The following is a 16,319-nucleotide window of genomic DNA, read 5'->3' on the forward strand; positions in this document are numbered from 1 at the left end:
TTTCGATCTCTCCCTTCAGTCAACTGGAAAAAATAACAAAAATTCAGTTCAGCTCTTTATTTTTGACCATACTATAAGCTATTTTTTTTAATTAACCAATATTGAATTAACTCATAAAAGGAAAAAGGAAGCTTTCAAACAGCAAAGACATCATTTTTAACAGTGACTGTGAACATTGATGAGACAGAATAATTATACTGATGCACAATGAAAATGCAACAGAGTGTGATGTCGGTGACCCATTAAGCACATAATTGATTTTATTTCTGTTTTAAATCATTAAAAATGGGTTTGTTGATTGTGTAGTATTGATCCATACCGCGTTAAAATCATGTGGTTTTATAAAAGTGGCAGTTTCTTAGCGTTTGATGTTTGAGTTTAGTCACAAGCTAAAGAGTCTTTGAGAATTTAAACAACCGAGCAAAAAAGACAGGATTTTAATCATTTCAAGAACACTGAAATATGCGACCATGCCAAGTTCAAAGTGATGAACTTTGTGTGGTAGATGTCATTGCAACTCAGGGTAGCCTGCCTTTTGGAGACATTGTCTTTCAAACTGTCTGCATGTTTACTTGCACATTGTCTATTGTTTGTTTGTACATTGTCTTGATGCACTGTTTGCACTTTGTTTTGTTTTTTACACTTGTTTTATAATCGAGAGACTTTCTGTAAGTAAGAATTCCATTGTACCAGTACCGGTTACATATGGCAATAAAGTTCAAGTTCAAGTTCAAGTTCAACAATCAGAACACTAGTCCAGAGAAAACAAGAATCCTACTCTGTGAGGGACAGGGGCACAGCAAGCCATCATGCCAGTCCAGGACTGTGTCTGATCAGACTTTATTGGCTATAGATCAAGAAATTTTAGGGAAAGAAATTAACAGCAGCAGAGTGTCTGTAGCTTGGCATGTGGGTGAAAATGATCTCCAAGCTCAGAAGCCATTCAGGGGCAGTCTACTTTACAAGTTAACTATGGGGTGTGATGATGTGATAAGGAATCCCCTTTAACAAAAGAACACCTTAGGTGCTGATTGAAGGCAACTTTATCTGTCAATGACACATTGATGGAGACCCCGAGCCCTCGGTTTCTGCAAGCCAGTTGTGGAGTGTTAAATGAAATTGTCAGTGCCATCAAGAGACTTCACCAGCTGGCTGCAGTTGCACAGGAAGAGTGGCAGAATGTCCCAGAGTGGTATCTCCAGAGGATGACTGGGTCAGTGCATTAACACTGTCAGGGGTGTGATAATGGGCCATGGTCGAGCAGGGCACACTTGAAATTATGTTTTCGTTTTGACAGTGTCACATTTGATACTGGATACTACGCAGGATTCTCTAATTTGTGCTTTCACATTAACTGTTTGATATCTAGGTTTAAAATATTTGAAAAATTTAGATTTTAGCGTTGTTTCTATTTGTGCATCAGTACCTACTGTGTGAGGAATGCTTTTGAACTTAATTGTTGAGAACCATGTTTTTATCAGAACACAATGTAAAAATTGAAATGCAATTCAGCATTGTTAGCAGTTTATGTTTTGTATAACTTAACAGGTGTTTCCAATTTAGTCATACTGTACAGTGTTTTAACAAGTTTCAAAACCAAACATACAGTATTTATTGAAAAGCATTCAGTTAGAGAACCAGAAGACTCATGTGCAGTAATATCAAGGAATCATTATTTATATGTTTGTTTGTCTTTGTCTTGTTTCTTTAATAGGAAAAATTATGTCATCTGCATCTGTTCACGGAATTCTACGCCCCCTTTTAATTGCTACCCTTTTCCTGGGTTGCTTTGTGACTTTTATAATTATGTATATAAAGCCCTCCAGTAGCTGGATATCAGGTCCTATTGAGTCAGCAACATCAGTACTGAAGGTGAAAAACCTTTTCTCTTCAAAAAATGACCTAAATCACACGATCATTCTTATCTGGCTTTGGCCGTTCGGCCAGACCTTTGAGTTAAATTCTTGTAACTCTTTGTTCCAAATCAATGGATGCCATTTAACAGTGGATAGGAACCTGTATAATAAATCGGATGCAGTTCTTCTCCACCACAGAGACATCAGCAGGGATTTAGTCAACCTGCCACCACTGTATCGGCCCCCATTCCAGAAATGGGTGTGGATGAACTTGGAGTCACCCACTCACTCTCCAAAAACAGCTGGTCTTGAAAACCTCTTCAATGTGACCTTAAGTTACAGACGGGACTCTGACATTGAAGTGCCTTATGGGTCTCTTATTTCCAGCAGGATACCTACAGATTTTGAAGTTCCAGTAAAGAACAAATTGGTCTGCTGGATTGTGAGCAACTGGAATCCTGAACATGCCAGAGTAAAGTACTACAATGACTTATACAAACACATTGAAATACACACCTACGGTCAGGCGTTTGGGGAATATGTTAGTGATAAGAACTTTCTCTCTACTATTGCCAGCTGTAAATTTTATCTTTCATTTGAAAACTCAATCCACAGAGACTATATCACAGAAAAATTGTACAATGCACTATCGGTCGGTACAGTGCCAATTGTCCTGGGACCATCAAGAGAAAACTACGAGAACTACATCCCTGGAGATGCTTTTATTCATGTAGATGATTTCCTTTCGCCAAAAGAACTGGCCGATTATCTTCTGGTTCTAGACAAAAATGAAGACATGTATTTGCAGTACGTTTCCTGGCACAAGTACTTCAAGGTGAAGAAGTCATTCTTTTGGGAAGAACATGCTTGTCTTACCTGTGATTATATTAAAAGACACAAAGAATACAAGACTATTCCTAATCTTGAGAAATGGTTTTGGGATTAAAAATGCTCCCAATTTGATCTTTTTCTTTCTATCATGGATTAATGCAGAAAAGGTTCCTCTGTATTCAATGGCATATGAATGAATGCTGATTAGCAAACAAAGTAATAGTGACAGTGACAGAAGAGAGCATGTTCAGCGAATCAACAGTTTCTTTTAAATGGTTCTTTTATCTAAACAGGCTAATATACAATGCTCTTTATTTCATTGTTGTTTGCAGTTGTCTAGAAATTGTGGTATAGGTGAAGTTTAAAAAGGAACAGCAAGAAACATTGTATTTAAGTGGGGGACATTTACTATTAATTCTAAAATGAATTCGTAATTCTAAAAGGGGGATCCACCTGCCCATGTGAGTATTTATTTAACTTGGATGTCTATCAGCTGTTATGTTATTTTATTGGTTCCCCACCTGACCTTGCCTTACAATACAGTGTCCTCGTCACCTGACCTGCTGTTATGTGCAGCTTGTCTTACATTTGCCTTTACTCCAACGGACTAGGCCAGTATCCCTGTGTTCACTGTTTTTTTTTTCAACTGCACCCTTAACCTCTAGTGCTAATTGGTACCTGTATCTGATCTGCCTGTTGGCTTAGAATTTTTTCCGCGCTCAGTGCTTGGTTTAAAAAATGTTCCGACTGCTTCAAATCACAGCACTTAGTGAAGCCTCACCTCAACTTCCTGATTAAGAATCTGCTCCCTTCTTTCTGGTTAAACAGCTCGTAACAGGTGACCAATTAAAAAGAACAGAAGCAGATGGGAATGACATCAGAATCCCCAAAGGGAGTCGGAGTGTTTCCTTCTGCTTAAGTCCAATTGGTTGTATTGTAGCTAATACACCTGAATGAGGGCAGGTCAGAAACTCGGTAATTAGCACAGGCTTCATACAGTACTAATTACGAATCTCGTTGGGCTTCTTAAGAGCTGAAATTAAAGATAGAAAATTGAAACAAAATAGCCTGTAATTAAGAACTCAGATGAAGCATGAACCAGAAGACAAATGTATTACTTGCACCAGGATTGAGAAACACTGTTTTTGAAACCAAGGCCCAAGTGCAGGAAAAAAGCCTAAACAAGCACTCAAATCACTCACTGAAAGCAATTAGCAGTGGTGATTAAGGGCCCTCTTGGCAGAAGGGCCTGCAAATACAGGAGTATTCCAGAACAGTGATTGAGAATCACTGAACTAGGCCACAGAAACAGAAGAAACTCACAGATTTTAAAATTCAGTGACATAGGTAATATCTCTTTGCCTGTTCGTTATGACAACTCGTTTAAATGGTGGATTCCTCTTTTGTGAATACCATTGATTTGGCATTTCTCTTGTCATATGTTGGAAACAAAATTTGAACATGAAAAATATATTTTTGGTAATTAGACATTTTTGATCACAAAATAAACATTTAAAAGTGTTTACAAATATCATTACAAACCAACATTCCATGTATTGTAACCTTTCAAAGATATTTATTATTTTTGTATGCTTCATGTACTGTATTAGAAAGAAAGGACAAACCTTTATCTAGGACATGTATTGTCATGCATATTTTGTCACTTTGAATTTTTTTGCACTATCCTCTTTTTCTGTCCCATATGTGGGATTTTCCTCCCATTACCAGGTGGACAAAATTTTATCATATATGAATCGTAAATGAGCATCTGTAAGTATTGACTTGAGTAAGACAATAGAACAATAAGTATCAAGTTCATTTTAAAAAAAGCTACAGTACATGACTCAAATCCTTCACAGTTGCTATGTAACCTGGAGTCAGCAGTTAATAAGAAAGTTGATATGAAATAATGGAAAATGCCATTTCTTTAAAAATATAGAGATAGCTCATGACATAAACGACACATTTAAGAGGACAGTCATTATAATGCATGTGTTATGTGAACAAAAGCAATTTTCCAAACCTTTTTAAGCATTACACTATTCAAAATGTGTTGGTTAACTGCACATGCATTTAATTATAACCAATTACCAGAGTATCTGTTGCAGTTTTTTTTTATCAAAAGATGCTTAATGGAGAATGTTTACATAAAAATGTGGTTGCTTGTGGTTTACAGACGTTGTCGGATATACAGTACATACAGTATAGTGCATTTCAGCAGAAAATCAGAAAGCAGAAAATAATGAGTATTTATTATAATAATATTTTGTAGTCTTTATGTGCTTAAAGAGAAACATGCCAACTGATTAATCATGCCACCGGGCATTTCCTTTATAAAGTCTACAGGTGTGGTTTTCAACACATCTGCTGTAGGGGGGATCTAATCTTGTTTAGCTTTCTGATCACATGGTATGATTGACTGATAACTGCATGTTTAGTCTTACAGACGACTTATCACAGCATGTGGGCAGAGCAGATGCACTGCTGTCTCACAGCTCGGGTCCCGGGTCTGATTCCAGGCTGGGATACCTGGGATACGTGTGTCATTTGCGTGTTCCATCTATGGCCACATGGGTTTTTTGCTCATGTGCCCTGGTTACTTTTCACAGTCCAAAGACAGGCTGTCTAGTTTAATTGGCGGCTCTCAATTGTCCCCTATAGGCATGTGGGTTCTGTATCAGTCTAGGGGGTTGGTTACAAAAGATGGATGGGTTGCACATGAAAACAGTTACTCTGTGACTGAACATGCATAAGCAGTCTGCACAACTGTTTGTCTACAACAAACACAGAGGATTTCCTCTTAAGCTTTTCTGTTTATTAACAATTGGAATTCCATAGACTGAAAAAACAAAGACACTGATTTGCATCTTAAAATGAAAATGTCTTTATGTTGTTGAAGAGAGCTGTATGATTGTCAAAAATGTGTTCATAAAGGGGGAAATACTCATAAATCCCTGTCAGATAAGTCTCCCTTACAAGCAGCTGTGCTTTTGAAAGCCTTCCAAGGTGCAGAATAAGAGGGCAGTTTAAAGACTGTGTAATTTGTTAGAGGCTTTGTTGTTGTCTTGGTGTTTCCTGTTGTACTAATTTTCAGTTAACAGAAGAGGTTATACTCATTTCCTTGTTGCCTGGTCAGAATGTGAAGGGAAGTTTCCATAAACCTGGAAGGGCAAAATGTTAAAAGCCATTAAATTACATCATTGTTAGACTTACTGCATCTTTTAATCCCATGCACATATATTTTATTATTATTACTTAAAATCGAATTATCCTTACTCAAAATAGATTGATTAAGAAAGTAAATTGTAAAGTTCATCCCATTCAGCTGTTAAAATGATGTGTAAGCTTTAGAATATACTGTACTGTATATGTATTTTCACAATTTTCACATTTAAAGGGGAACTGCAATGATATTTTTATCTTTCAGGGTTAGAAAGAATAAACATTGATGAGTGCTTTTCAAACTGCAATAAAAGTAAAATGTACACGGTAACTTTTTCATCACAAATAGGTGAAATTTCCATGTATGTGCAGAGCCATGTTCTGTGATTCAGAACAAGGCAACAAAAACATTCGGCAATGTGTTGAGGCCGTTTTACATTGTAAACAAGCAGACTTGTGAATACATCACTTTTAATGCAATAGAAATATTGCCTTCATCACAGTTTTGCTGACAAATACTACTTCTTAGCTCCGCATGCAGATCACGTTGGAACATTTCTGCAGTGAAATGTCTGCTGCACAACCTGTATTTATTTGCTCGTATATCACATTATATTAGTCATAACAGAGACTAGTGAGGAGGAAGGGGGAAATCACATCCCAATCCATGGAAACTTACAGTGCTTTCACAAAATTCACAATTTTGCGCTCAATTCTAAATTGTGTTTTTCTATAACGTCAATCAATTTATTTTGTTACCAAGATTTAATAAACTGTCTGAGAAATTGGGACTGCAGTTCCCCTTTAACTTCACAAGAATAATTCTCTTTGGGAAACTACATGTATTGTTTGCTGATTGGTTTTCTGAGGAAACCACACACAGTATGTGTTTTAACATTAATGTTTGTTTTGTGCATCAAAAGCTGTATTGACAATGTGTAGTATTCCTTTTTTCAGTGCAGAATATAGTTTTAAATAACAGTTGAAAAGATACTGGATCAAGAAGTCTTAATGATACAAGGTAAACTACACATATAAAATATTATATACTGTATAGAAATATATATAGAATTCAGATCTCCAACAAATTCAGCTGTTTGACATAGTTTGCAAACGAGAGGCCTGAAGGCCAGACAAGTGCAGACAGTATGTTCAGTATAAACAAACTGCAGGCCCGTTAACAGCACATATTCCCCTTACACCCAAAGGGAAACATGTCTGATATGTCTACTAAGCAGAAAGTTGTAAAAACAAGTCAACAAGAAGAGTATTTAATTAATCATAATGGACTAATGATTTTGACTCATGTGTGACGTGCTTTGTTAAGATTACTAGTACTATACCACCCCACTCTTTACTGTCCCAGAACAGAATTCCAACAGGACTTCTGTTTGATTTGATTGTGTTCTTTTCGATGGGCTTATTGAATACTCTTCGGATCAGAGAATCTTTCTGGCCAGAAAGTTCACCGATAGAAACCCACTAATGACAGTGGTATCTCTAATGGATTCATAGTGTCCCTGATAAACAAGCAGAGGTTGTGAAATTAAATTTCCAACTGTAGTGGGAAAATTGTGTATTTACACTCATTGATATTAACACTAAATTGTTTGGTAAATAAACCTGCAACCTTTCATATTAATTTCCACCAATAATGTTTACTTTTTTTACACTTTACCAGAAAGACCCTTATCAAGGTCAAGTAAGCTATGTCATCTTATCGCCCTGACAATGCAGACGTTGTTTTGATAATGATACAATTTGGAGGTCTAATTGCTTTAACTGATTGATTTCTAATGTATTTTGATAATGTAGACAGTTTGTGGACACAAGGGGGCAAGGAGGCTGTTGTCTTGGCTCTTAGGGAAGGTTTATTGCCCTGTTATTTATGGAGAGTGTGTTATTCACAGGGGTAGCAAAAGTAGGGAAGGAGCAGAGGGACAAAAAGGACAGGTAAGTAAAAGAGTAAGAGGGGTCTCTCTTACCTATTATGGGGAGGGAAGTCAGGAAAATGGGAGCCAGAGGGAAGGGGAAAGATACAGGGACAGTCCATTCTGCGGGGAAGAGGATCACTACAAAGCCTGAGGGAGATATTGTTGCCCCAGAAATGGACTGGCCTCTGTCTGGTCCACAGGGAGGGGACCGGGATAGTTGAGAGTATCTGCAAATGGGAAAGGCTCCTAGGTCACTGGAGACGCTTAGGAGCCTGCTGGAACTGGGGGTGCTCTCCGTCAGACAGGGTCGGCCTGAGGGAACAGGCAGGACTTCAAGTGGACACCACACCTCCACGCTAGGAGGCCACCCGGTCTTGATATTTCAACGCCAGATGACCATTCGGGGGAAGGATCACTCACCCCGTGCCATGATGCAGCAGGGCATCACCCACTCAGCATCAAGCTCTAGCCGCGAGCCTGCGTAGAAACAGTTCCAGGACGTCTACAGCAAGCCTCTCCAGTGGGGCACCTACCAGCCTCTGTATTCCTGCAGCCTGTGATAAGGCAGGAGTCTCACCCTCGGTGCTTTGCCTCCCATCAATTCAGTGATGTTTACAGCTGGGTTCCTCAAAGCATTATCTGGAGAGAGCATCAGAGTTTCCATGGTGCTCGCCGGCACGGTCCTGTGCTGTAAAATTTAATTCTTGCAGCTTGGTGATCCAGCAAGCTGCCTGGAGTTTCCGGTCCCTCTCACACTGGTGCAAACACATTTCCCTGCCTTCGCCTTTAAGCCTGGCCTCTAACTCTCACTAAACAGCCACGTGGTGTGGGGCCCATGGCACCTTTTCGGTTTGAGTGTTATTTCTAAAATAATCTCCTCCACCTCAGTCTCTTTAGCTCACTGAAGAGCCTCACTCCTTAACGCTGGATCCAGGGTCTCTTGGGATATTAAGTGCTCCTGATGATGGAAGCAGTCAAAATCGGTGTGTCATTAATTCTGCCTGGACCTCTTAGGGAAACGGATGTGCAGATCACCACTGTATGTCTTAAGTTTCTCCCCAGATTGTCTCAAGTGATGCTTGAATTGCATTGAGTGTAATGCATGGCTGAAAGTGGCACGTCCTGGTTTTGGTGCTCACTTGAGACCCCTGGTCTCTGAACTGTGCTGTTTGTCCTTCTTTCTTACCCCAGAGTTGCGTCCTTTGCTGCTTTGTATCCTGATCACTCTAACAACTATAAAACGTTCTAGTGCTCACCCCTTCTACCCCTGCAGTGCTCGCAATTCACTGACATAGTGACCCATGTGGTTCGTCCGATTCTCTGCTGTCAGTTTTACAACTGTCTTTTATTAATTCAGGGGAATTTACATCTACTCCTGAGTCCTCGGGCCTGTCTGACTGGGGAAGTCTGCTGGTTGAGCTTGTTGCTACCTCTCCATGACATCCACCCCAAGTTAATCCAGTTGTTCCTATTGATCCTGGGTTCCATTCCCATTCTAACACCAGCATGACCGTTGTCATTTTTGAAGCTGTTTCTGGAAGCAAGGAGATAATGAGGGATGGTTTATTGTCCTGTTATTTACAACAGGGTGGGTTAGTCAGATGGGAGGATGCGATAGCAGAGGAAGATGGGTACTGCTGCTCTTCTCAAAATCCCAGATGAGAGAGGGAGAGCAGGGGTCTCTCTGTCCTTTTATAAGAGGAGGGAGGTGGGAAAAGGGGAGACAGTGAGGAAAAGGGAAGGAGTACAGGAATGGGCAATTGGCATTTTCCAAATTCTTCCTTTTTTCCTGTTTTAAAACAGTACGTTCATAAAAGACGTGAAGTAAACACAATTTTCTTCCCCTTTAAAAATTTAACAAGCTGGGTCAGGAGACATTCTTACTAGAATCTTGAGCTTGGAAATAATCTGAGAATCGCAGAATAATATGTTATTAGATATCAAAACGTCTAAAAATGCACACCTGCACAAATGGGTTTTTTTATAAAGTAAAGAAAAAGCACAAATTCCACCAGTATTGTTATTCATAGGTAACTCTAAAGTCAATGGAATAAAATTTACTACTGATCTTTTTTTGTTTCATTTTCATTGTAAGAAGATTATTTTGAATACAATACGAAACAATACATGAAGGAAATGCAGAACAGAATGTAGTAAGGCGTATAGTATAAAATTAACCATACTCATTATGCACATTACTAACATGGCCTTGAAATGACTTTTAATGAAAAAATCTGTTCTTTCAGTGATTTAGATATATTGTAGTGTCAGTAATATTTGTGTGAAGAGTACTGTGATACCAGTAATTGTATAGTAAGAATTTAATAACATCATTCATTATTTGTATATGATTTGTAAAGTGTACTGTATGACCTTCACACTTATTATGCAAATGACACACAAATTCAGATATACTGTATATAGAGAAGGAATCTGTCAGCTCTCCTTACATATTACTGTGCTTCAGCATAAATTTAAGATGATATAGTTCCAATTGCTTCTCAAAAAAAGTACATGTGAATAAAGGTCCATTAATACTACACTATAGAGGACTAAATACTTTGTAACTCTTTCATTGGCTATTATATTTATATGTACATACAGCCACACACAAATATGCTAATAAATTATAACCAGCACATGAATAAATGTGTTACCCAGATAACTGCTTGGGCAGTAAAATGTAGCAGCAATTATAATTAATTTTTAAGGGTTTATACAATTTTGTTCTTCAGTCTTGTGTATCTTAATACAGTCTCATCAGTTGACAGTTACGATGTCTGAAAGCTGTAACAATAATAATAATGTGTCTGAATCAGTATGTGTATTGTGTACACTCACTACAATGTGATTAAATTCACAACCTGTGAAGTCATCTTTAGAAGTGTTTCAGTGAAGTGGGCATCATGTTTCCTTGCATATTAAAATATGTTAAATCACTGAAAATAAAGATGTGGCCCATCCATAAAATTGTGATGTTTCTAATAGTTTTTAATTAATACCTATATCTGTATATGTTAAATATGTGTGTCGAATATTAGCTGTACTCAGTGAGGGTATTGTTCTCAGTATGAATGTTATTATAATGGTGAGAGTAAGAAATGGAGTTTTGATCACAACTGCTCTGCAGAGTTTTCCTGTAACTTTAAGAAACAATGTAGAAACTCTGTACAGAGCTGGGTGGCTGAAACGGTAGATGCTGTGTTGTTCTGAGTATAAAGTGGGATTGCATGGGAGACTAGGAACTGGAATTTGGGTTATTGTTAATCTTGTTGACGCTATCGAATCGAATTGCTTTCATCTCGTCAGGTTTCTGCAAAAATGTATCGAGTTTCTGTTCAGGATGTTGGACTCTTTGTTTGAGTGACGGCCTCCAGCTGTGGCTTTGTGTGACCATGAATTGTCACCATGGAAGCTTCTAAAATATGGACAACTATGTTTTATGATGTTCATAAATGGAGTTTAATCTCTAAAACATAAGGGTTCAGGGAATCATGTATCTTTATATATACTGTATATATTAAGTTTCCTTACAAAGTATTGCTTACGGGTTATGCAAAACATGTAAAATGCTTACACTTTCCAAAAATCTTGTAATGCAGTGGAAGTACAGCTTTTTAACTGGAAACAGATCTCAATGTTACATCTTGGCTTACAGGGAACTGTATATATTTTCTTTTCATTTGCGTTTTTCACAGAGGGATACAGCAGTTCAAAATCAACTGTACTACTATGTTAATTTTTTTCTTTCTATGCATCTTTTTGTACTGAGCCATCTACTCTAAATTTATACCCACACATCTTTAATTTTTGTAATAATTAAAATACCTGCAGAAACCTTTTGTTAATAGCAAACCTGTAAATGTAAGTGGTGTTCATATTTATTTCAAATCCCAGTTACATCAGTTATGTAACTAAAGTTTTTGAAAGTACTCGTCTTTACTAATTAGCAAACTGAATTCTTTGCACATGTAATTGTCTTTGTTCTTAAAGTATAAAAGTTCAATGAGTGACTAATTATGTATCCCACGTTAGTGGGTGAATATGATAAACACTTAAATGCACTCAGAGCACTTGTTTAGCTTTTTTATTTTAAAATCTCACTTTTGTCTGTAATTTTTATGCATAGTTCACACATATAATAGAATACCAGAGGAGGATTAATTCAAATGTAGGTATTGTCTATTTTATCTAGGGGTTGCTTCATCCAGGAAAGCAATTTGTGAAATTCAAGGATAAATGCAGTTAAGAAGCAGAAGAAAATACATTTAAAAATGGTATAACAATATATGCACTTGAGGATCGATAAGGGTAAAACTTTTAAATGTGCGTTATTAAAACTGTCAATACACATGAAATTACTACATAACTCTTTTGGAGTTCAAGATGAAGAATCCTGATCCATCTGTCAGTTCTCTCACACTAGTTGTTGGAAGATGTGTAGCATTAACACTATGTTCCTAATTTGCCAAATCCTTATATTTTGCCAAATACTGTAATAGACTGTCAATATCTTTGTTTTTTACAATAAAATGTTAATAGAAGATCAGATGTTGTTAGTTTCCAATAATCTACATGTTGTCACTTTGTTTTTTGATAAATGTTTTAGGTATTAACCTTTACTGCCTGGCCAATCCTAGGCGCCTTTTCTGTGTATGGAAGCAAAGTTGCAATGACATGCAGGTTCTCCCTATCTAATCCTCTCTTACTGAGTTTTAGAGGCGTATCAGAGCTGCATTGCACTTGATTTGTATGGTTTTATAATTTAGCCAGTACTGGTCTCTTCACCCAATATTTGTGGATTCAGAAGCATACTGTACATTTTCAGCTCACTTCCATAATGTAAAACTGTTCATCCTCATGAATAAATCTAACCATTTCAGTATTTCAGTGTTTTCTACTCTATATATTTATAATTTAATCTTTTTTAATGGTTTTCATACAGATCCTGATGGTTCTGTGTGCAAGGGTCTTTAAATACAAAGATGCCCAAGGAGTTGAATTTTTTATTGTGTACACATGAGTGCGGAATAATCTCCTGAACGCCTGAGATTCCCAGGCTTGATTCTCTGCTGAGGATATCTCAGCTAAATCGAATCTCTAAATCTGAATTTTTCCTACATTTTCAAATTCAGCTTATTATCCCAAAGTTGATTTAGTTCACACATCCTTTCCATACGGACATTATGTCTTAATACATTTTGTAAAACACATTTTTTAAAATTTTGGAATTGACATTTGGTTTTATTATGCCCGCACAGCTTGAACTAGCCAGCTCTTTGCTTTTAATGACTTGGCTCACTGCTGCTGGGCCTGCAACTCCACCAGTGAGAATGAGGAAGTGTTGGCCGATTCCGACAACCGTTCACCTTCACGACACTCATCATTTGACTCTTCTCAGGCAGCACAGCACTGCATGACTGCAAGAGCTCAGAAGGCCACAGGAGTCATTGTGTTGCTGAGAGCCTAGTCAGTCAAGTCAGCCCTGGCTAACTGATACCACGATACTCTCAGCAGCTCTCGGTCAATTGTGTGTCACTGCTGGGGGAATCGCAGTCTCTGTCGATCATCACTGCCAAGAAGGAAACTCAGAGAGTCCGTGAAAATGTTTACATTTTCATATAAAGTTACGTTTGCCCTATAGCCAAAAAGCACCCTGTGAATATGCAAGAATCAGTAACAAATGGGAATGAGGAAAACTAAGTATTAAATTCAATTCGATTTATTTTTATATAGCACCTTTCACAACAAGGTTGCCCCAAGGCACTTAACAAAGCTGTGTGACTGTACTGTCACGCCCCACACTCTTCCTCGCACACGCCATTCCATTCCTGTCACACTCCACACTCTCCCTCACAAACTGCGTTGCATTCCCAGAACCACAGTTTCACAATCTCATTCCTGATTGAACCCATCACATTCCCACATGCACTAGATTCCCAAAATTCTCACTCCCTAACCAATTATCTAACCACATCCCTTTCCTTTCAGTATTTAAACTCCCCTCACACACCTTCCCACGCTCACTATTGAGAAGCCTCTTGTAGTATTCTCCTGTGTGCGTTTCTTAGCCTTTTGACTGATCTCCCGTTACTAATCTTTGCTCCCGCCTTTGACCTCGCCTTCTGGATTTTGTCTTTTGGATTGTTTTTGGATATCTCTTGTTACCGGACCCTTTGCCTCCCTAATCGACCAAGCCTTTGGATTTCGTCTTTTGGATTGTCCCTTTGCTACTCTGTGTTCTGTGGGATTCACGGTCACGCATAAGGATCCTCCAATTCTACCAATAGGTTCCCTGACATGTACATGACATTAAAATACAGAAAGAGAAAAAGCCAGAAGACAACGGAGGAGAGAAACCAAAAACTCTTCTGTAAGGAGAACAAAACCTCTAGGGGTCCAAGGTCAGCTGACTGCACAACACCTCTGGGCATGCTAACGTTATACAGTCCTAAACAAAGTACTAAATGTGGAGTATTAAGTCTTCCATCGTGTCCTTCTGTGTGCCAGTACTCCATGCAGTTCTCTGTAGACCATCAACTCCTCCTAAATGATAGCTATATTTGGGGTGTCCCTCTTGGATCCACGGCATTGATGCAGCATCCGGACATGTGGGGAGGAGAATAGCATAGTTTGGTCAGAACAGATGTATCTACCTGGAACGCCAACACCGAGACACACAATGGCATGTAAAGCAGCACCAGTAGCCATAGTTGCAACAAGGTATGATGTAAGGTGTGAGTAGGCTAGGCTGAATTAATAGGTTTTCAGTCTGGATTTAAATCCTATTAAATGTATTTAAAATACCATTGTACATTCATTTGTCACATGAGGCAAGAATATCATTTTCATGTGGATCTTGATAAAACCTCCTATGTCTAGTGTTTCAGATGAGATATTAAACTGAGGTCCCAACTCATTGTCTACTGTTTGTCTACTTGACTGCTACTAAGATCCCATTGCACCGTTCTCATAAGAAGTGATGTTAAACCATGTGTCCTAGCTAAATTCCACCTTGAGTCTGCACAACCTGTCCAATTTAATTTCCTGCTTAATATAATTCATGGGTTAATTTCTCACTTCTCCATCCGATCAATTATGATTGGGGGCTGCTGGCATTCAGTGGCTGGTTGGTGGTGACAGATGGACTTCAGTTTTGCATTTCAGTAATGGATGAAGTGGATCTCCTACTGTATGTGGTAAACATTCTGGGGTCTTCTGGGATAAAAAAAATCTTTAAATTGCTTGTAACGGGTAATTTGACGTGGAGTAATAACAATAGTAGACAGTCATTAATAGAGAAGTATCGCATACACTGCAGCCTAAAGCTCTTTCTAACTGTAACCAAACTACAAGAGGCTGTGAGGTTAGACTTCCTATTAGAAAACAGAATGCTTTAGCATATTCATTCCATACGAGACAAGAGGTTTTAACCTAAATTACTCATATGAAATAGCAAGTTACTGAATTTTGTCAGATACACGTGTCTTTAGTACAGCCAACATCTGACAGTACCTCCCTACCATATAGTACTGTCAAGAATATTTAGCACAAGCTGATAAATATTATCCTATATGTTTGGCGAATAGTCTGAATTAAAAATGGAAATCCTAAATTCTGCTTTTGTTTGAGTCTGACTGTTCCCTTCTAAATGAAGAAGTAAAAATTAAAGCTGATCATTTCTTTCTTGAATTGGCTAAGGATAGGATTCTGGAAGATTTAACATTTGGTTTTAACTGTAAGGATATACTGAGCATACTGTACGTTTGTGCTTAATTTAAAATACATATTTGCTACATATGATATATTAATTACATATGATATATTAATTTAAATAAAATATTAATTAAAATAATTCTCTGTGGGGAATATTTTCAATCAAAAACACAATTTCTGATAAAATGTATGGATCCCGCCAATCAGAATGCACAGCAAATAATGCAGTAAAATGCAGTGTACACACCCCATCATCTGCACCACACTTTTCGAAAAACTTTTGTTGCAAGACTGCACTACTTTGTAAAACCACCAGGTGGCGCAGTGAATGTTTAATGTGGCATTTGGAAGCATTTTGGCTGTCTCCATAAAATGCCTAGTTTCAAATTCTGGTCAATAACTGAGCCCCCTGGGACAAACTTTAAATTCCCCAATCTAAAAACCCAAATTATAGAATATAAGTTGTATACTGTTTAGACTTTTATTAATTTTATACTGTATATTATAGTATGTCAAATACTAAATTAATTTTAAAAAAGAAAGTAGGGCAATTTTACAAAAACAGTCAGTTGGATACGTAAAAATAGTTTATTATTAGAGATATTCGTTTATTATTAAAACTTGTTGTGAATGGGATTAGCTTCTTTCAGGTCTACATCCACATTAAAATAATATATATAGTCTTAATCAATTTTGATTTTGAATATTTCACACATACTGTACTGTAGTAGCTTTAAAACCATACAATGCCATACTGTACTTTCTGTATATACAGTATATTTATATAGAAGACCGATTATTATTGACCTGCACGCTATTG

At 37.7% G+C, this 16,319-nt stretch overlaps 1 protein-coding gene across 3 annotated transcripts in view; it reads left to right on the forward strand.

Annotated features, from left to right (window-relative positions):
- LOC148675440 (4-galactosyl-N-acetylglucosaminide 3-alpha-L-fucosyltransferase 9-like) overlaps nucleotides 1–14,700 on the forward strand; it is a 39,626-nt gene extending 24,926 nt beyond the window's left edge. For all 3 annotated transcript variants that reach the window (XM_088626781.1, XM_088626783.1, XM_088626782.1), the window contains exon 3: nucleotides 1,715–14,700. In XM_088626781.1, the coding sequence (XP_088482907.1) occupies nucleotides 1,723–2,802 (1,080 nt within the window). In that variant the 5' untranslated portion in view covers nucleotides 1,715–1,722 and the 3' untranslated portion in view covers nucleotides 2,803–14,700. The remainder of the gene's footprint in view (nucleotides 1–1,714) is intronic.
- The last annotated feature ends 1,619 nt before the right edge of the window (nucleotides 14,701–16,319 follow it).

Source organism: Lepisosteus platostomus, chromosome 3 (assembly GCF_059453375.1).
Source record: "Lepisosteus platostomus isolate fLepPlt1 chromosome 3, fLepPlt1.hap1, whole genome shotgun sequence".
Classification (NCBI taxonomy): domain Eukaryota; kingdom Metazoa; phylum Chordata; class Actinopteri; order Semionotiformes; family Lepisosteidae; genus Lepisosteus; species Lepisosteus platostomus.